Source organism: Anser cygnoides, chromosome 1 (genome assembly GCF_040182565.1).
Source record: "Anser cygnoides isolate HZ-2024a breed goose chromosome 1, Taihu_goose_T2T_genome, whole genome shotgun sequence".
NCBI classification, from domain to species: domain Eukaryota; kingdom Metazoa; phylum Chordata; class Aves; order Anseriformes; family Anatidae; genus Anser; species Anser cygnoides.
Window position 1 is genome coordinate 131,239,304 of NC_089873.1, and position 22,251 is coordinate 131,261,554.

At 37.9% G+C, this 22,251-nt stretch overlaps 1 protein-coding gene across 6 annotated transcripts in view; it reads right to left on the reverse strand.

Moving 5' to 3' along the window:
* The window catches only part of GLRA2 (glycine receptor alpha 2), a 131,393-nt gene that overhangs the window by 99,569 nt on the left and 9,573 nt on the right, over nucleotides 1-22,251 (reverse strand). For 3 of the 6 annotated variants that reach the window (XM_013200130.3, XM_013200126.3, XM_013200128.3), the window contains exons 3-4: nucleotides 10,038-10,105; nucleotides 1,884-2,107 (exon numbers count right to left, since the gene is read on the reverse strand). In XM_013200130.3, the coding sequence (XP_013055584.1) occupies nucleotides 1,884-2,107; nucleotides 10,038-10,105 (292 nt within the window). Of the gene's footprint in view, nucleotides 1-1,883; nucleotides 2,108-9,873; nucleotides 9,942-10,037; nucleotides 10,106-22,251 lie in introns of all 6 variants that reach the window. The other 3 variants (XM_013200127.3, XM_013200129.3, XM_048066845.2) reach the window with 2 other exon arrangements.

The following is a 22,251-nucleotide window of genomic DNA, read 5'->3' on the forward strand; positions in this document are numbered from 1 at the left end:
ATCACTTGTTTTCTTACACATTATTATTGTTAATACTATTATCATTATCACTATTATTATTATTATTGTTATTATTATATTCCTTATATTCCTTATATTATTATATTCCTGTCTTAATAAACTGTCTTTATCTGAACTCACCGGCTTCACTTTCCCGTTTCTCTCCCCCATCACAGAGAGGGAGGGGGGAGGGTGAGCGAACGGCTGTGTGGTGTTTAGCTGCCAGCCGGGTTAAACCACAACATCTACTTTGTATGAATTTGCATTTAGGTGTGGGAATTTTACAAATATAGTATGACAGCTTGAAATATTACTTTTCCCGCATGGACAAATGTCAGAGAAATTATCTATCTGTATTCAGAACAGCACCCAGCTGCACTGTTGCCTCCAATAAGACAGCGTCTGATGTCATTCAAACAAGCAGATGCATTCATTTCTTTCCCAGGATGAAACAAGAAATATTTGTAAGTGACAGCATATTTATCACTCTGCTAGTGCTAGTTTCATCCTTCTATACTACTATTTTTCTCAAACTGTTCAGGTATGTCAATTTGAAACCTTGCTCAATAAATGTATATGTTCCACACTGGTTAATCTATCCAAATACAAATGGGGTCTTATCGAGTCATTTCCACTGGAATCAAGTAAAATCCAGTACTCGGTGACAGATCACTGGAACAGGCTGCCCAGGGAGTTTGTGGAGTCTCCTTCTCTGGAGATATTCACGGCCTGTCTGGAAGCCTACCTGGGCAACCTGCTCTGGGGAACCTGCTTTGGCAGGGGGGTTGGACCCAATGATCTCTTGAGGTCCCTTCCAACCCCTACAATTCTGTGATTCTGTGATTCTGTGAAATGGAGAAAGTGCCATGTTATTATTTATTAATCTAGCATCCTACAGAACACCACTCTCCTTAACCTGGATCAATGAAAATTCCTCAGTGAAAATCCAGGTCACAAACAGAATGCCTTGTCAGAAACAACTGTCTTCTGAACTGATTTTCCTTACCAACAAGTAAATTCACTAAGCAATCTATTAAACAGATACTACCATGTTTACTTTCCACAATGCAAGAATGGGAAAAACTAAAAAGCATTCCCAGGAACACACAAAACAATACATTTTTTTAAACCACCCTAAGAGCAGTGGTTTTGCACCTTTGATTACTTATACTAAGTTAATGATGCACAGTAAGCTGAATGTCAAACAAATACTGCAAATTTCCTGTCGTTTACGCCTGTGAAATGCAGTTGATTCTCTGCATATGTCCTCTTTCATCAGATCATATCCAGTCACATTTTGTCAAACAGTGTTTATTCATTCAGCCTAAATCCAGTCACATGACACACACTTCAATGCACTTAGTATTAAAACAAAAGCTTTCCATAATTCCAGTTATTTTTAACTGTGAAAAGATACATCCGATTACACAGCCACTTGTGTGTCATTTACAGTGTTTCAAGCCCATTTTTACTTAAGGTTTTCAGAAATCATTTAAATACTATTCCCCTTTACTTTTGAATTACAACCCACCATCCACTGAAGAGCTGATTTCTTCTCTTTGTAAGAAGACTTGAGCTAATGTTGATGGGAATTACTGAGGAATACCTATAAAGAAGTAGACATCCTTAAGTTTCCAACAAGGTTAAGAAGTACTGCTGTGCCACTTACAGACTACCTTGTGACAAGTAAAAGCTTAGCAAAGGAATGTGGGCATATTTTCTTTCTACCCTGCTGTGATTAAGTCTCATTTCAGTTGTACACAAGGGACAAGAAAAAATTAAATACGTAAAGTGTGTTCTGCAAGCCTAGCTGCATCCAGAAAAACAGGGATTGAGAGGAAAGAATGGGATGAAGAGCAGAAAAATAAAGTTAACAGGTTTACCTGATACTGTACAGCACTTTTCCAGTCTTAGAAATCCTTAGCAGCTTGTTGTCTGTCGTGACATCATGGAAGTTTGCTCCCTTCTCATTGGCAAAGAATAAATCTGGTTTCCAAATAGAGTCCAGCATAGAGGGATCCAAATCCAACGAATCATCAGGATATTCACTGTAAGCCAGGCGTGAGTCATTCCACTGCTGTCTCAAAAAAATGTTCACTCTGTAGTCCTACAGAAATGCCATGTAAAAAGGTTACTGAGCCACTTACCAATATTGGAAGCCCACTTTAGCTTTCGTTATGCTATTACACCTATTACAGTACCAGTGTTACAGCAAATATTTATGTTATCTACCGAATGTGAGAGATGTCATTTTAAAATTAAGCAGTCTAAATGCCATACTGAACCAAACAAACACAACTGGTACATTTTCCAAATCAAAATTACTTCATTGACGAAGAAAATATTAACTGCAACCTCCAATGTTAAATACAACCTTCTTTCAAATGCTATGGATTATCCCAGTGGTACTTAGAAAGTCAGAAAGCATCGTGGCTAGCTATATACAATTTCAACAAAGATGCTATAAAACTACTAATTTAAATAAATTGCTTCCAATGTGTAAATCAATTATTTCTAATGTACTCATGAATAGTTGCTAATTTCAGTGAAGCCAGATTTGTAGAGAAGAAATTAAATCAGCACTTTTTATTTACTGTTTGCATCCTTATTCTATCTACCGTATGCTTTTCTCTGTATGTTATTTCATTCACTTCTCCCTCCCTGTATCCCTTTAAAATTGTTCTAATTGCATTCTTTTGCTGAGTGGTCTGTTAATCACAACTGGGAAGACAGCAATTATATAGAGGTTCATTTAAAACCAGCATTAATACTATGTCGAGAACTAGCTATTAAAAAAAGAGTATGAAAAGAGCTTTCAGGATCTAATCCAAAACCCAACAGAGAGAATGGAAAGCTTCTAATGCCTATTCTCCTTATCCTGAATTTACAAAGTCAGCAAATAAAAGCATCATCTCCCCCATCTTTCCCTTCTCTTATAGCATATTTACCTGAAATTATAGCAGTTAGCTAGTCTGTGAATACTTTCTTGGAAATATATCTACTCTTCCTCTAAAGGGAAAATATTTAATAATGTTTATATGTTATGTTATCTGAAGGAATACATTAGCAAATAATTCTGCCAACTGTACAAAAGCCTTACATTTAGGATTTGTTTTGTAGTAGCAGCAGTACATTAAAATGGCAGCTCTGTGCTTTTGACTTGGAAAATGTATGAGTTGGCATGGGTTTAGTTAGGCCACTGAACCTCATAGTCTAAAGAATTCATCATTCTTGAAATGTAAATAAATATTTTCACTCTGATTAGAGCTGCAGCACGCAGCTTGCCAAATACACAAACTCCATGGAATGAGCCCCACCAAACTTCAGCGTTTCCCACCATTCTGTCAGTAGGTTCATGATGAAATGTGCTGCTGCTCAGGCAGAATATTTCTAACATCCAAACGGATGTAATTTTTGAGACCTATGGAATGATATTTCACAATCTTACTAGGAACGTGTATTTTCTTGTTTTCATTATCATTTCCATATTAGCTGTTGTGTAGATGTGAGTCAAAATATGAACATCTTCTAACCAGAGCAAGACAGACCAGAAAGAGGTCTAAGAATAACATGTTTATTAAAGATACTTAGAAAAACCTGTATCTGCTTTTCACAAGCCACCGCACTTTTTATGATAGTGTTGTTTCACGCAGTTTAAGATCAAGTATTAACTTGCAGTTCTGATTTTTAAAAAATATCATCACATCTTGTGAGGATACAGCAAAACTAAGCATACTTTGTCTTGTTTCCTGGTCTTAAAAACTGTCTTATAAGTATACATGGAACAGCATCAGTAAAAAAGACAGGAAAGCCCTTGACCTTCATTCTACATCAAAGAAGGCAGGAACTGTCATCAGCGATTGACATATCACTATATAATAATATACAATTGCTATTGCTAATTTAGCAACTGCTTTGAATTTTTCTTAAAATAAGATATGTAATGAAGTCCATAGAAAGCAGAGGGATTTTTCCCCCATGACATAGAAATCATAAATCAGTCAAATCAGCAAACTGTTTAGGAATATCTAAAAATAAATAAATGTGCCTTCATGAATTTCAGTAGTTGTTGATTTAGCTAGCAAAAGCTAGTCTGAAAAATCCTTATTCATAGAAGAGCTTGCATATAATGATATATATTATACCAAAATCATAAATAATACCAATAGAGTTATAGTATCTTTTCCAACACATATGTATGTTGAAAATATATTTTCATAATTCATAAATATATTAGAGCCATCACACCGATACACTTAAAAAAGCTTTTGGTGGTGGTGGTGGTAGTGGTTTTTCTCTGCAGATTGTGTTAGAAGCAAAACAGCACTGAAACCTTTCTTTATGTCTGACTGGCTTTACTATCGATCTATCTATAAATATCTATATCTATGTATTTATGTATATATAGAGATATTTAAATAAGAAATAAAAATGGAAATGTAACTTGCACATCAAAATACCAGTTACTTGTTTTCTCCTATGCTTGTGGTATAAGCAGCCAAGAGGGATGTGCATTTACACAGTCAGATGTAATCGTGCAGAATTTTGAATTTACTTTTCCTGTGCTAACACTGTAGCTATCTTATGAAGAGAAATTCTCCTGAGAATGATACCACAACATGGAGCTCAGGCAGACTATCATGTGTATTTTGTGAGCTCTTGAGGGTAGGTGTGGGTGGACTGTAGTAATGCACTCCTACACTACCACACGTACACCTGCTCCACAAATTCTTTCTGACAGCACCACTGTTTTGAATGAGAAGTGTGGACCTGAAGTTTAAATCTCTCTGGCAATATTGATGCCAGCAATAGCTCAAGGTAACTCAGATAAAGAGTTTTCCTCTGTTCTCAAGACATAAGATCATGGTAACGCTAACACACTAAAGGAATATTCATCTGATCAGTTTTATATGAAGATTTAGCGACTCAATCCACATATATACTAAGTTTCTGTTATAGGAATCTGGAGAGAAAAGATTTTTCCATTCACCTCATGCTGGGCAAGGTCACGGATGGCAATTCCGCAGCCAGCAGGCTCACTCCCCACACCTTCCGCAAAGTTTTGTGTTCCTTTGGCCTCAGGCACTGCTGTGTCAGGGAGTGCTGGGGATCCCCACTCCCTCTTCAGTCCTGTTTACTAACTCTGAGCTTACTCCCATCTTTGATCTTAGCCTTCCTCCCATCTTCCCCTCCAATCACATTGACCACCCAGGTGTTGAGTCAGTTGTCTGATGCAAACAGCAGACTTAGCTGGTCTTGCATACATAGGAAGGGCTAACCAGAGAGACTACTCTCTCTCCAAGTCCCGAACACGAATGCTAACCGGAAAATAAATAGTGGCTTAATCATCGATTTCAAAGCCATGCAACAGAAAAGTGCTTGGTTAACTATGCATCTAAGCATGCAAGGTGCCCTCAATGGCTTCATTGGGAGTCCTTCATGCAGTTAAAACTAGACATGTAACTTGCTCAACTGAGATCTAACAAGCTTATTTGTAATATGCGTTTTCTTGTGGGAATATCATCTATCCAGCCACAGCCAACTTCTATCCCCACTAAAGTTTTTAAAAGAATAGCTATTTTTTCTGCTAACGTAAGTACTCAAAACACAACTGGAATCTGATGCATTTATCCCAACAGAGAACCTGATGCATAGTATCAGTTATTAATTATAGGGTATAACGACAATAATAATGTTCTCATTGTTAGTCATTTCTGTAATCAGCAATTAGTTCATCAATGCACAAACTGCTCTTAGCTTCTCCTACAGCTGATAGCTAAAAAATCCTGGTCATTTGTGACACTAAACATCTGAATTCCTTGGGACTCTGCCCAGCCTGATGTAGATTACTCATCTGTGATACTCAACTGCAGTCATGCTGTACAGTGGATTTTCTGCTGAATACTGCATGTGTGAATGCTTCCAAAAATAGATACAAAGCTTACTGGCATAATTGCTTTATTCTGTGAACTTACTCAGGAAAATCTTTTGCTCTTGCTCTTTCTTTCTTTTTTTTTTCTTTCCTTTTTCCCCCCAACAATTCTATCAATTCTATCTTGACTATGATCTAGCCTTTTTTACTATTTTATTTTGGTATAATATACATCATTTTAATGTGGAAGAAACTGTTTCTTTTGGAACAAAGAAAAATCAATCTTTATACTGTCCTACATGTGCATAATAGAGCAGAGAGATTAACATATTTGCATTTTGTTTCCGTAAATCTTTGGGAACAAAATTCATGAAAACTCTGTGGAATTCATCCACTTGTAGACAGCCAGCACAGACCTCTGTTTTATTTCTCAAGGGTTTTAGCTTTTAGAACACACTGGGCATAACACATAGGCACAACACAGAGTTGTGCTGGCCTTCACACAGGGATAAATTTCATCCTGGTGTTTAATCAGAAAAAAAAAAAAATGAAGCTACTACTGCTAATGTTATTGAGAACTTATTGAATTAAGCAGGTCTGGGACTGTAATCCTGTTTGCCATGTTCATTTCTCCTACCGAAAGCCTCTCTAACAAGTTTTCATCTCCCAAGGTTTCCAATGAGTTACTGCAGCTCTTCCAAGTTATATCCTGATAATGTCCCTTCAGTATGTATACGAGGTTTCACTAAGCATCCCTGTCCTCCGAGACAAGAACATCTCTTTTTGACTTACAATCCAGGGTCTTAAATGAATCTTTTAGTTTTACGTCAAAACTATCAAGAGTATTTTACAGAGAAAAAAGAATACTAGGAGTCAAACAAAACTCATTATTTACCACAAGGGATGCCAACATTTTTACCTTGATTGCATCTATTTCAGAAAGGCAAAGTAAATGAAACTGTAATTGATGTCTGCCTCTCAGAGCAATTTTAAAACATCCTAAAACTAGTCATATTAGTCAGTAAATAAGTGACAGCATTAAGAAAATCAATATTAAACCATTGAACAGCATCTAAGAGAACACTTTCCACACTTTCAGCAGATATTATGAACAAAGCAAAATAAGAAAGCCAACAGTCTTTGTTTTCATCTACTTGAATGTTTAGCTGTTTTCAGCAGAATGTGTTAATGAACATTGAAAAGGTGCACATTAACATATTTGATAGACGGTAAAATGCAATGAGGGGATTTAATCAAAGCAATGAAGGAGTCTAATTAATGCAATCAGCATTAGATCGTGCAAATATTTTCATTGAATGCCATCTTGTAAAGCCAGTGACGTGTTGGATTTTTTGCTACTTAAAGCTATGCTGATGTCTCTACATCTTAAGATCAACAGACACAGCTGGATAAAAAAGGCTACATTCGTAACTATATTTTAAGAATCTTTTAAACACAGGAAAACAAAGTTTTCCAAAAATAATAAAATTTGTCTGCTGATCGTTATGTTACATCAAGATTATGTGTTTTTTTTTTATGTCATTTAAAACTTATTTTTAATTTCTTTTTTTTTTTTAAGTTTCCAAATACATACTCTAAAGCATTAACATATCTGTTTATTTTTTATCTGTGTATGTTATAGTTGTATCATTTATAAAAGTCTCTCCTATACAATTTAAGAAAGCAACGTGCCCTAGTAAATACTTGCCCTTTATCTCTGCAAAAATGTTAAATAGCTGTTGCTGATTTTTTTTTTTTGTATGAGTAAAAATATTTAGGAGCAGGGGACTTGTGACTCTACGTTCCTTAATTACCTCTTTCCCAAGTGATAGCATAATTACAATTACATTTAAATAAAGTATTTTAATATTAAATATTATATTTAAGTTAGGCAAAATATCTGCTCTTCCTTCAGAATGCAAAGATTTCAAGGCATCTTTTATCCCATTAAATAATAATAATTATGATTATTATTATATATTTTTAAAAAACTCTTGTGTAACTTAAGTATTTTTCTAGGTAACAAGTGCATTTTTTATTTATCAAGAACTCAGTCCTACAGGATGCTAAGCATCTTTATTGTCTCCAGTTTCAGCAAACAGAGCAAGACCTGGGGACTGTGTAGGAATTATCAGAAAACAAAGTAGTGAAACTATATTGCAATCACTTCAGAAGTGTGCATAGCTGTCCATTACATCCCAAGGTAATGGACAGCTATGTTATGCACATAACTCTTCCAAAATTTCAGTGAAGGTGAGAGCAGCCTTTTAAGTTTATTTTGTGGGAGAGGAGTATTAAAGAATCTAAAATAAAGCCGGGATTTGTCACAATACCTTTTCTAGAACAGTTTTAACCCACATACAGAAGCATCTGGTAATTATTATAGCTTTATTACACTATTATATTATTATACTTTCATCAAAAAATCTCTCTCAGTATTAACCTAGTAATCAGGTGTATATATGCTTGGATAAGTTAACAGATCTTCTTCATTCATTGTTTGAAAAATAAGATTAAATAACTCAGCACCTTTTCAGATGTACTCAGAAAAAAAAATCATTTTTCTTAGGAAATATTAAAGAAAATGAAAATTTAATTCCAGACTAGAAAAAGAAAAAGAAAAAGAAAAAGAAAAAGAAAAAGAAAGAGAAAGAGAAAGAGGAAGAGGAAGAGGAAGAGGAAGAGAAAGAGGAAGAGAAGAGAAGAGAAGAGAAGAGAAGAGAAGAGAAGAGAAGAGAAGAGAAGAGAAGAGAAGAGAAGAGAAGAGAAGAGAAGAGAAGAGAAGAGAAGAGAAGAGAAGAGAAGAGAAGAGAAGAGAAGAGAAGAGAAGAGAAGAGAAGAGAAGAGAAGAGAAGAGAAAGAGAAGAGAAGAGAAGAGAAAAAAAGAAAAGAAAAGAAAAGAAAAGAAAAGAAAAGAAAAGAAAAGAAAAGAAAAGAAAAGAAAAGAAAAGAAAAGAAAAGAAAAGAAAAGAAAAGAAAAGAAAAGAAAAGAAAAGAAAAGAAAAGAAAAGAAAAGAAAAGAAAAGAAAAGAAAAGAAAAGAAAAGAAAAGAAAAGAAAAGAAAAGAAAAGAAAAGAAAAGAAAAGAAAAGAAAAGAAAAGAAAAGAAAAGAAAAGAAAAGAAAAGAAAAGAAAAGAAAAGAAAAGAAAAGAAAAGAAAAGAAAAGAAAAGAAAGAAAAAAATTGGACTACAATTTTCATTTCTATTTTTTGTCTTTGGTTTCTATACTCTTAAACTTCATCAATTTTTAAAAGAAAAATCTCATCTTGAAATGAAAATTTGGACTATCTAATTTTTAAATTATTAAAATGAGTTTTTTGTTGTTTTGTTTTGGCCCTGTTTGTATGGCTGATAGTGTTCTTTGAATTATTCAAAATCTGCATTTCAGTCACCTGGGTTCATGTCATTTTCAAGTATGAGATTGGCCCTGAAAATACCCAAGTTTTCTCATAGCTATATGTTTCAGTCATTTGACTAAAGTTCATTCAGTCACTGATGTGACTGCAGTTCAAAGAGATAACTAACTTATCTGCAGTTCATACTTTAACTAAGTTAAAGAAGATGTTTCTGGTACCTTTGTCAGCACAGTCTGCAGCAGCAGATAATTCAGTTTGGGGTGTAAGACTCACTCAAAAATATCAGGTTCTTGGCAGGCAACCCCACAGCTGAGCTCCAACTATTTCATTCCTCTGCTTTTTTGGTGCTAACAAGAGGTGGGAAATCTGCCTTGGGCATCCCTTTATTTGCTGCCATCACAGTCACTACAGACTGTGGAACAGCCACTATAGATATACATTTAGACTTGATAGTTGAGTTTAATAATTTATATATCTCTAAATTAAAATATGAGAAATATAAAATAATTTTATTTAGAGATATATAAATTATTTTAGCTGGTAGTACCTTGAGAACTTAGCAAATGTCCCCACATCTAGAGCATCTCTATTCTATATCACATCCCACTCCTTCACAAGATGGCTTCAATGACCAGTCCCACTCACCATTGTAGTTTCTGCTATTGAACCAAAGCTGTTGATAAATATGTTGCAGGTAACATTTACAGGAGGACCTGCAAGTTGAACAATAAATAGAAAAATTGACAGGTTGTGTTCATGACATATATTACGTATTGTTGTTCTCTTGCCAATGGCATCATAGCACTTACCATTGTGGTTTCTGTGACTGATCCAAAACTGTTGATAAAAATATTGCAAGTAACGTTTACTGGAGGACCTGTGGAATGCAATAAAAATGTTGCAATATACATTGAAACAAAAGTACAGATCCCTCAGCCTCCGCACAATCTGATACAGATGTGGCTGAAAACAAGCAGAAAGTGAGTTTTCCCAGTCAGATCACATAAAAGTCTATCAAAAGAAAAACATTATCAAAACTAAATTAATTAACCTGGTTCCACTGGAAGTTGTTATGTAACCATGCAGGACTGCATCCTTCCATTTAAGGATGTAGGAAAAGTTTTGGGTGAAAGCATGAGTGTAACAGCTCTTAATCCACAGCTCCAGTGCAGGATACATTACAGCATTGCAAACACTCCTCATTCCCTTTCTCTCAGACTTACAGTTGGAAGATTCTCTCTCCATATCTATCCCACTCCATGTCTAACAGCTTGGCACTGAAATTCCCAACAAGGACCCCTTTTCGTATTGATTCCAGTCTACTGGAAAAGGACTTAGAAGAGCAGGTCTTCATGCATCTGATATGGAGTTGTCCGCCTTGCTATAACAAAATATTTTAGCAATATCTGTTTTGGCTTGACACAGCTGTCATTAGGCAGCTGTTTGTAATCTCTTCCCTTCCACCTCCTTTCCTGCTATTTAGCAGGCACTGATGTGTAGCAGAATGAATGGGGACTTAATATTTAATTAGTTTTCTATTAGCCCCTTAGATTTTTAGGCTTGATGAAATAAACAGGGGTTCACAACTGAATTAAAATGGATTATTGCTAAATGCCTGAATTTTAGTGACACAAAAGTTGATATAAACATTTAGTATCAAATATATTTCTTTTTTTTTCCTCATTACTATTTTAATCACACAACTTTCCCTATATTTTAAAAAAATAATTAAAAAAAAAACAGTGCACAAAACATAATTACCTATATTCAGTTCCACCTTTACATCAAAAATTGTTTACAAATGATTTAATTATTATGTTTTATTAATTTTTTGAAGAATGGAAAGACAAAGTGATGTGCTTAGTGACACACAGTAGTGCAGAATGCTACAGTATCATCTTTCTGAGTGCTTGACTACCCACCTTCCAGGAAACAAATTTCCTGCCTTTGTGAAGAAAACACACAACAGTAATATATTTTAAGGTTGTTAAATTCCAATGAACTATGTTGGTGAACTTGCAGGTGCATGGCCTTGTTCCTCCCCAGGAGCATGAGTTTGCATTCCCCCTTGCTAAACTTCATGAATTTCCTGTTGGTCCATCTCTACAACCTCTCAAATTCCTTCTAAATGGTGGCATAATGCACTGGTGTAATAAACACTCCTCCCTGTTTTATATCTCCTGCAAGTTTGTTGAGGGTGCATTCTGTCCCATCATCCAGGTAATTAATTAAGATGTTAAATAGTGTAGGCCCAGTATCAACCCCTGGAGTGCACCAGCATTGCCTGGTCCCCAGATGGACTTTGTGCTGCTGATCACAACTCTTTGAGTACAACTCTTGCTCCAGACTTGCCCACAGGTTTTAGGAGCATGGGATTAGTGATCACCAGCCTTATCAATAAAGACCAAGATGAAGAAGCCATTGAGTACTTCAGTATTTTCCATGCCTTGTGTCACCTTCTCTTCAACCTTACAACATTGTCTGGCCAAAACTATCACGTGTGAGCACCCCAGGTTTCAGTTCCTAAGTGACAATGGAAACCGGGTAAGCTCAGATAAACACAATTACATGTGTTAAGGGATTTGTTACTATACCACAGAATGCAGGACATCCGTACACTGAATGGTTACATGCTACAGTATCATATCTTATAACAAAGCAAATATTTCCTTCCGTTTCAGTACTCAACTGCATAACATCTGTTACCTTCTCTCTGCTGCTAGATGTGGAGCTGTATAAGAACTCAGTAAACATAAGTACTGCCAATAAAATCGGTCACATTCCCTTCATTCTCAAAATTATCTTGAGAGTTATTGGTGAGTTATCAGTCTTTTTTCCTGGTCATTTATATTTGTTTTTAAATATCAGAGGTGTAATGGTGGATTTATAATCATATGAGAACAGAAGGTACTTAGTAAATGATCTTATAAAATGACATCTCACCATATAATTTACAGATTCTGAGCAAAGAGCCCAATTTTCTCTTAAAGTCACTCTGTTAGTGGTGGGTTTAGTAAATGTGCATAGGAAACATGGACCAAATGAAGTAAAAAAAAAAGGAAAAAAAATATCTGAGCACTGAAGTTTGCAATGCTTTTTTTATTTTGTCTATTGATTTTATTTTTATTTTTTTTTCCTATAGAAGTTGATGCAATTATTCCAATGGGAAGAGGTTGTACAGGTGTTGTATGTCTTAAGGAAGATGTGTTGTTTAAAGAGGGCACACCACATCACTTTTTCCCAAGAAACTTTTCACACACTCACCCTCCATTCTATCAGACTTTTCTAATCTAATAGCTCATTTAAAATGAAAGCAGTAAAATTCTGTGAAGTAAATCCAAGGTTTGTGAACACAATCTAAAATTTTTCAAAGGTAAAGAACACATTTAATATGATTTTGTTGCCTAAAATCTCAAAAGAGTTGATATAACCTCTACAAATTTAAGCAAAATATACTTTATAAGCAAACTTTTTTTACTGCTTATTTTTGTCACCTAGAATGAACAAGCAAGCAGTCTAGGTGCCTTTCAGGCACATTTGAGATTGCCAAAGTCATTTTTAAGTCATGAGAAAAATGCCTATTTCATAAAAGTACTCAGGCCAAAAAATAACCCCCGGGTAGCTAATGTACAAATCCACCAGAAAGAAGGCGTCTGGTATTCTGACAAGCAAACAAGATATCATTTATGTTCCCTGCAACTCCCTTCCCCTGCTTCCCTGTACGGTGTGTTGCTGTTGCCAGTTGATGTGACTCTCCAATAGACTGTCTTCTTAATAAGGCCTGACATTGTAATACGTCATACCCCTCCTGTGACTTCAGGGCACTTAACACTCACAGAAAGTCCTCAATACTCATCCGCAAGAAACCCTGAGTATATTGAATATCCCCCTATATTTGCTTTGGTATATTGCTTCATAGCTCCTGTACCAAAGGTGCACTGCTGTGACCTTGCCACTGTCTGGCTGGAGAGTGAATCCTTTCCCTGTCATCTGCCAGAGGGGGCAAATCCATCTCACAGTCTGAGGGAGTACCACTGTTGACTGGTGAGTGCTGAAAGCTGTAAGCTGAGACCAGTCCAACTGCTAACTGCAGCTTTTGATCAATATTCTCAAATTTGGTTAACACATGACCCCAAAGCTTCCTTCATTTGGCAGGTTCATGGAAGACTTACTTGCACTCTTCCACTGGACATCATTCTAACCACAAATAACCATATCTGTATTATCTCGTCCACCTCGACTCTGTGTATTTGGCACATTGTTTCTGGGCTGCACCTGGCAGCCTTTTGCTCTTCACATTAACTTCAGCCTTATTGCTAAAATGTCTATGTTAGGAAAATTATAATCATACTGCATTTGGCAAATGCATTAAACACAGCACAGCCAGCCGGTCAAAAGAGGTGATTTTCCCACTATATTTAGTGTTGGTGCAGCCTCAGCTTGAATATTGTGTGCTCCACAATACCAAGAGTTCTGGGCTCCGCAGCACAGAAAGGCTGCTGAGGTCCCTGAAAGCGCCCAGAGGAGGCCAGCACAGCTGGCGGCAGGGCTGGAAGGCATGTGCTGTGAGGGGAGGCTGGGGACACTTGGGCTGCCCAGCCTGGAGGAGAGGAGGCCCAGAGGCGACCTCGCTGCTCTCCGCAGCCTCCCGAGGAGGGGAAGCGCAGGGGCAGGCGCCGGCCTCCGCTCCTGGGACCCGCTGGCAGGGCACGGGCATGGCACAGAGCTGCGCCGGGGAGTTCAGGCTGGGCATCGGGAAACGTTTCTTTGCCGTGAGGGTGGTCACACACCGCAACAGGCTTCCTGGGGAGCTGGGTGCTGCCCCGTGCCCGTCAGTGCTCAAGGGGCATTTGGGCAATGCCCTCAGCAACGTGCCCTAACTGCTGGTTAGCCCTGAAGTGCTCAGGCAGTTTGACGTGATGGTCTTTGGTGGTCCCTTACAACTGAACTATTCTATTCTATTCTAGTCTAGTCTAGTCTATATAAAAGATTTAAAACAATACCTGCACAATTGTCAGTTTCGTAAGGCAAACTAAAATACAGTTCACACACACAGAGACATACAGGTACACACACAGAGAACTCTGGGCAAAGCAGAGAGGCATGGAAGCAAAATTAGAGATAATGAACCAGAACTCTCTCATGGAATGAAAGTAAAAATTTTGGCAAGATGTTGACAGATCTATTAAGAATCTTAAGTCCAAATCTTCCATCTTTTTCTCTAAACAGTATTTTTTGGTCCACCTTCTGACTTTGGCACATGTGCCAATGGAACAAGTGCTTTGCCATTATCTTGGATAATCTATTTAATTCTGTATATTAGTGAGAAAGCTGAACTGAACTGCCTTTCTCCTCATGCCATAGAGAGCAGGATAAGGATCAAGACTGTTTTGAAAAGATTAAAATCAATCCCTTCTGAATGTAAGGATAAAGCAGGGATCCAGAACCAGGACCGTAAGGCAAAGTGAGGGAACAGTGATCGCACTAGGGACTGGGTGTCACCTCATCAGTGGCGTGGGGATTTCACATCCAAGCTTAAATAAGAAGGGAGTGAAATGTGATTGAGGGCAGGAAGAGGACATACATGCTGACCTGAGCGCTGGTAACACAGATACCAGTACAGCAGGGTAGAGGAGTAAGATTTTTGAAGACAGTTTTTTAAGTTGCCAGTTCTGGAAGCAGGCAGTGTTTTAGCAACCATTTCTCCTCCACCAAACCGAACAGCCTCCGACATCCAGCACAGTCCTCATGAGACCAGGAACAGCCAACTCCCATGGAGGGCTCTGCTTCTGCAGCTGCAGTACTACATGTACCTGAATTACCACTTCAAGAGCTTCACAACGCATATCTTCATGGCCCTGCAGGCACATCCTTGTATGTCAGGCAGCAACACTGATCTGCTGCTGGGACACCACAGCTTGCCATGGTCATTAGGCAGGAGCAAGTTATTTATTCTTCAAGCTTCCTCCCTCCTCAGAGTGAAGCAGGCAGGGTAAGGACTGGAAAAGTGCTATCAAATGTGTCTCAGCCAGTCCTGTGGCCAGGGACCATGGATACATAGCCAAGGAAAGAAAGGGGGCTTTGATGTGCTGGAAAAATTCCCCTGAGGCACAGGGGTCCTGAAGATACTCCAGACGCAGATCAGCTTGTACACATGTTTTCAATGTTCTGCCTAAATATCTAGTCCAAACCCTGGTGAGAAAAAGCTCATGATTTAAGAAGTTTACTTAGGTTTTTGTTAAGAAAGCAGGAACCACACCACAAGTGGTCTTTATTTCAAGTACCAAGGTGAGCCTCCTTCTCCCTTTCCCTTTTCTTCTGCCTTCAGGCAAAACCAACATTTTCCCCCATCTTTCCTCCATCATCTCATTTGTGTCTTACCAGCAAAGGAAATATATCAGTCATAAGAAGCAAAACTAATAACACCAGGACAACATAGTCACCCTAAGGCTTGAAAATCTAGGTGACGTTTATTGCTGGGGAGTGATGCTTTTTCATTAAGGACATTGTTTTTCTATAGGACTTCTGTGGGGCACATCACCCTAACTCCCTAAGCATAATCATGCCAAGAAAACAAATTAGCCCTTTTTCTTTAGATGTGTTCACCACAATCCAACATTACACAGAAATTATTATGCTTACATCAATTTTATTATTCATTGATGGCAATTTTGTCTATTAAACAAATGAATAAAATAAAAAAGGAACCTCACAAGGGCAGAGATCTCAGAAACCTCTGCAATACAGCAATTGTATGGTACTTTGCCCTGATGCAATTTACTGGGGAAAATAAAATAAAATAAAAACAAAATTATTGTTCTGCTTCATCAAGCTAAAACCAACATACTCTGAAAGTTCATCTGTCATAGATAATAACTTAGCTTGCTGAGAATGCCATGTCTCCTGGTGGGAATGTAGCAACAGTTTTGTGTGCTTACTCTTGCATCTGAATACAGAATTGTATTCTGTGAAGTCAATATACATTTATGAACAACAGGAGAAGTCCAAGAGCCACAAAAGCATTGACAGATCCAGAGCCAAATCTGCAGACAAATTTAGGTGCCTAAAGCCTCTTTAGGAATCTCATGCCCATGGATATTACTGAGCCCAAATACTACCAAGTAGTTAAAGAATATATTTGAGCAATGCCACTTATTGCAGTGATACCTGTAGAGTGGAGGACACACAGAATGCTCTGCCCAAAGTAGGTAACACTAAACAGAACCAGCACGAAAGCATTACAGTTAAAGGAACGCCTTAAGTACATTTTTTCCCTAGTTTTTGTATCTCTGCCTATTTCCGGAAGTGCACATGTAGGCACACACACACATATAAATATACAAAATGGCATCAAGACAACTCTTCTTTTACACCAAAATTTAAGCTGCTTCCTTCATTTGTTTAACTTCAGAAAACATCTGAGCAAAAATGCAGCCTTACAACATTACATGGATATAAAAAGGGCACGTCACATTCCAAAATTGAAAGCTTTTCTTAAAATACCACTGGAGACTTACAAGACAAATACTCCAGTGATTGTCAGATTCAGGTGATTACAGAATGAGTCACAGAAATAAAAGGTCTCTGAGGTAAGTAGAGCTAAAGCCATCCATATATGCACTGACATAGTCTGAGGTCAAACAGTAAGCAATCAATTTTTGAAGTGGTATGTGAGTTTTCAGCTGTGGGACTATTGCTGAATGTAACAGAAGTCATGCTGCTAAAATCCCATCAGCACATCACAGGAGGAAAATCCCTGCTAAGATGCACTTTTTGTGCCTTAAAGTGCCTGTGAAAATTGTTGGATTGGCATGCCTTACACTAAAGGAATGCCTCTGTCCTCAGACCCAGCGCTGGAAGAGGAAGGTGAGTCTCATGCTACAAAACCTCTTCAGCTCTGCATTTGGTATTACAGGATAGTCCATATGACGTGTTCATTCTTCCCTGGCTCTTTCTGCTAAGGCTGATAACAGAAACATGTATTACTGTCAGCTTTGGGGTGCAGTGGGATATTTCCATGCAGATTATCTAACAGACACCGCACAAGAACAATTTTCAGGCACTATTTCATTTCACTCCCCAAACCAGGAGCTCAGAAGTGAAAAGCCCTTTAAACAGTTGACATGCTCCTGATTTACCCAGCTAACCTGAGCTAGTCTACAAAGAATATGTAGCAATAACAGACACAATGGATCATATAAAGGCACTGGAGCTGACTTTCACGTAGGCAGTTTGAGGGCTGCTACCAGTGCAGTCGTGGCAGGTTGGAATTCACTGGAGGCCAGTAACCTCAGGCATTATAGCTCCTGCTGAGCTCTGTATCATCTCTATGTGGCACAAAGCACCTCTGAGCAAATTACTTGAAAGCTAGCTGAGATATTTCTACACAAGCCTGTCACACTTGTGACTGAGTGCAGCCAATGCCAAAGCTAAAATCTTGCATGTGCAAATGAGTCTGTGGAAACAAATTTAAAGAAAAAAAAAAAAAAAGAAAAAAAAGTGAATATGAAATCTTTGATCCAAAAATTTCCTATTGGAACTAGAAGCCTGCACTGCAAAGGTACTTTAGTACTTATGTCAACTTTGAAAATATTCAAATAAATGCTTTAATTCTTCATATGTCCATCTTTTTTTTTTTTTTTTCCTCTGAGCTCTCCTCTCTTCTCTCATGTCTTTCCATTCTGAGGAGTGACCAGCACCTCACTGCAAGGCATTTATATCTGAAGTCTTTGTTCCTCCAGTGCAAGACAGAAATGGGTACTTTCTGGTGAAATTGAATTGTTAGCTTTTCTTATGGGATGAAAATATCCAGGCACCTACTTTTTTTATTTTGTTTTGTTTTTTATCACCAAGTAATTTTCACTAACATGAGCAAATGGAAAGCAGAGGCTCTCAGCCTCACTGGGAGCAGGTAGCAGAGATGCTCCTTGCACCTGGTTCTGAGAAACTGCTTGCTTGCTTTGCATTAATGAAGACAGCTCTTTGCTGCTGATCAGCATGTGAACTGCCTAATGTGTTCAGAGGCCTGGGACACTCCTTAATGTGGTTAAATAAAATATGGTATTACATCTTTAGTCATGAAATCTGCATTCCTGCATAGGGTCAGTCAAACTCTTCCTGGGTAATCTTATTTTTAATAATATTTTACAAATTCACTGTAGCCAATTCATCTAAGAGACCACATGGAAACACAAGATAAAAAATATGCACTGAGAGGAGAAAGCAGGAGGAAAGATCTGCTTAATGGAAAAAAAAAAAAAAGTATTAATAATAATACTGAAATTCTGTTAACCCAGTCTAGGCTTTTATTTTCAGTCAGAATTAACTGCTTTGTTCTGTTCTGCATACTCTCCTCAAAACATTTATTAATAATAATAAAAGGTATCCTATTCCGTTTTCTCTAAATATTTCTTCCTTTGTTCCTTCTCTGTGATTCTGATCTTGCACCACAGAAACTGACGGAAGCTTAGTTACATGTGTCAATAGGTACAGTCTCAAATATAGATCTTGGTCAATATCACTGCCTGTATTCAGAGAGGTCTCAGAATATATTTTAACTCCCTTTTTATTCTTCTGAGCCTTGGACACTCACCTTATTTCATAATTCTGCCAGCTTTTCTTTTAACATCTCCCTAATGTTCCTTGCTTTACTGTCAGAAGGCATATGCAGGAGTTCAAGAAAAAGAGCAGTTTGGTTGACTAACATTACTGACCAGACATTGATTTATTGTCGCTAGGGAATTATGCACCAAATGATGTATGGAACACAGATGAACAATGGGATTTAGACAAATGAGATGGCTCAGGCATAGGGACAAATGACAACAGAAAAGGTCAGGAGCTGATACAGATGGCAATCTGCAACGGGTCAGAGACAAAACCACATATATTCACCACACCTAGCACTAATATTTTTCTTTTTGTTTTTAAACATTTCAGCTGTTGGGAACTCCCATTTTTGACCTCCTAGTTCCACTCATTTCCATACAATCTATGCAGAATATTACTCTGAAATTAATTCCTCCCTCCTGACCCATCAGCTGTTCTGTTGTACATTTAGCTCAGTCTCCTGTACCCTCTCTTTACAAATCTTGTCTCCCTCTGAGAACCTGCTATGTTGTCTCCCACATCCTGAATAACAAAAAAGGATCTGCAAGACCTCCTTTAGGCCCCCTCTACTCTGCCCCTGTGAGGCCTTACCTGGAGTACTACATGCAGGTTTGGGCTCTCAGCACAAGAAAGATGTAGACATGTTAGAAGGAGTCCAGAGGGGGGGCCACAAAATGGTCAGAGTGCTGAGAACCTCTCCTATGAGGAAAGGCTGAGAGAGCTGGGGCTGTTCAGCCTGGAGAAGAGAAGGCTCCAGGGAAACCTCATTGCGGCCTTTCAGTACCTAAAGGGGTCTTATAAAAAAGATGGAGAGGGACTCTTTACTTGGGTAGATAATGACAGGACAAGGGAGAATGTTCTTAAACTAAAATAGGATAGATTTAGATTAGACTTTAGGAAGAAATTCTTCACACAGAGGGTGGTGAGGCACAGGAACAGGTTGCCCAGAAAAGTTGTGGATGCCTCATCCCTGGAGGTGTTCAAGGCCAGGTTGGATGGGGCCTTGGCCAACCTGATCTAGTGGGTAATGCCACTGCCTATGGCAAGGGTATTGGAACTAAGTAGTCTTTAAGGTCCCTTCCAACCCAAGCCATTCTATAATCCTATGATTAAGGCACTTCTTGGATGTCTTTAACCAGCAATTTTTCAGTCATCGAGGAACTCTGTATATAAAATGGCTTGAAAAATGGAAGAGGAAATGAGAACTCTTCACCAGCCTAGAAAATAAGCACCTTATAAACTGGCTGGCTTACTTTTTTATTAATGCCAAATCACCTGTAGTAAGGAAATGATAAGCTCTTCAATGCAGGATGCTCACTGCATCACTGAGAGGACCATCACATGGTTTAACAGGCCCAAAGCTCTGCTGACATAAAGTTCATTGCAGGGTCAGAGTACAATCTTTTTACAGTTTCTATGACCAATATCCATGTTAAGTAGGAGTCTATTACAAAGTTGCCCATATGAGACTATATTCACACTGAGGAGCTTACTGGCCTATATGGAATCTGTCCCTAACTGTTTATAATTTTGATAAGTCTACAAAGTTTTTCTTATACAGGAAATATATATATATATGTGTGTGTGTGTGTGTGTGCTTAGAAACTGTTTTTAACAGATTGTTCAGGCTTTACCCCACGCAAAACCCACCTCAGAAGTGTGAAAAAATAAAAAATAAAGTAAAATAAAATAAAATTTTCAGGGATAAGGAGCCAAAGAATGCAAAATCATTCTCAGTATTATGGAGCCAAATGTCTGTAAAATTCTCCCAGATTATTATTTTTAGGATGGCTCCTATAACCAGACTGACCAAAGGTTTTTAATACCACAGACTTCTCCATCTGATAGGACGTCACAGTCTGCAAAGGACAATTGCTGCAGTCTGAAGTTCTTATGTGGAATGGCCACATGTGCATTTTGGTTTGTGCATGAATTTATGCATAGGCAACAGGCTATATTCACATCCTGACAGAATGCAGTTTTCACATCCTATGTTGGTTTGATCTAATTCATGTAATTTGCATGCATCTCTTCAACAGAGTGAGATATTGCTTTAAATTTCAGTGTTAGAGGTTATAGCAGTATTCCTGCCAAAATGTTGTTATTATTTTATTTATGATTTAGGACTTATTCTTTATTAAACACACTAAACAGCACAGGAAGGAGCAGTCCTGATAAAACAGTTTTGTAACCTAAGATGAAGACATGAAGACAACACACATTGGGAATGTAGTCATTAGAGACAGCCTAATGTAACACATATTGATCTGGTAAATTTTAATCTTAGGTTTTCCCTAACTATGCTGGTTTAAGGAAAGCATTTGGCTTCTTCTCACCTGTATTTCCTTAAGTACAAAAACAAAGGAGATAACATAGGCATGTGTCCGGGACAGAATAACTTTATCAATTGAATATCAGTCACTATTCTTCAAGAGAAACTGCCCACAACTCAGCTAGTCTCAGATGTGCCCAGTTTCTTCCATGCATTTCTGAGCTTTGGAGAGACAGAAACACAAAGGTAGGTGTATTAGCTTTCAGAGAAGAGCATCATAACACTACTGTGCTTCCCTGGACAGGCCACTGTTTGCTGTAGCCAACAAAATCTTAGTCCTGGGACAGGTAGAAGCGGCTGTAATTCTGATGCATTGGTGGTCCCTCTGAGTCCTCCTCAGTAAGGTTTAGGTACTTCATTCAGTATCCACAGTTCAGATCATTACTCTGCAACATATAAAATCTTTGAAAGAGCAAGCAAGAATTTCAGTCTTTCTTTCTTAAACACAGCCAGCTTTGCAGCTAATAACAAGACATTGGGAAATTCCATGCAGAAGGAGTCATTTCTAGGATCTTCTATGCATACCTCAGATCGAAGGGATGCAAACTCGCACCTCCTAAGCTACAAGTCTATGGGTTTCTTGGGAACTGGGGAGGGAAATCTCTCACTGTCATCTCATATTGATAGTGAATAGGATTAATCCCAAAGTGCAGCTATGGTCACTTTTTAAAATAGTTAATAGGTGAAGATGGTGTTCTGAAGTCACCTTATTGTGCAGCAAAGCGCTTAGGATACAATATTTGGAGAAAGAGAGAAACTGAACTCATGAAAATTTGTATCTTAGCTGTCAGAGTAATTATTGGGAAGAGTGAGAGAAGTGCTGGTTTCCGATTCCTGTCCTTACAACTTTTTCTGTAACAGGTATGTCAACTGACCACAGCATGAGATGGTTACAACAGTCACATCTGCGCACTATATCAAAATGGTCAAGACTCTTAGACAACCAGCTACAAGGTTAAAAAGCCATGTTCCCCTTGCATTTTCTCCCTGGATCAAGTAACTGAATACTTGGTGATCTCTCATGCTTTCTAGAATTGTAACCTTTATATTTCTGTACGCTTTCATTTTAACCATGGATTTTG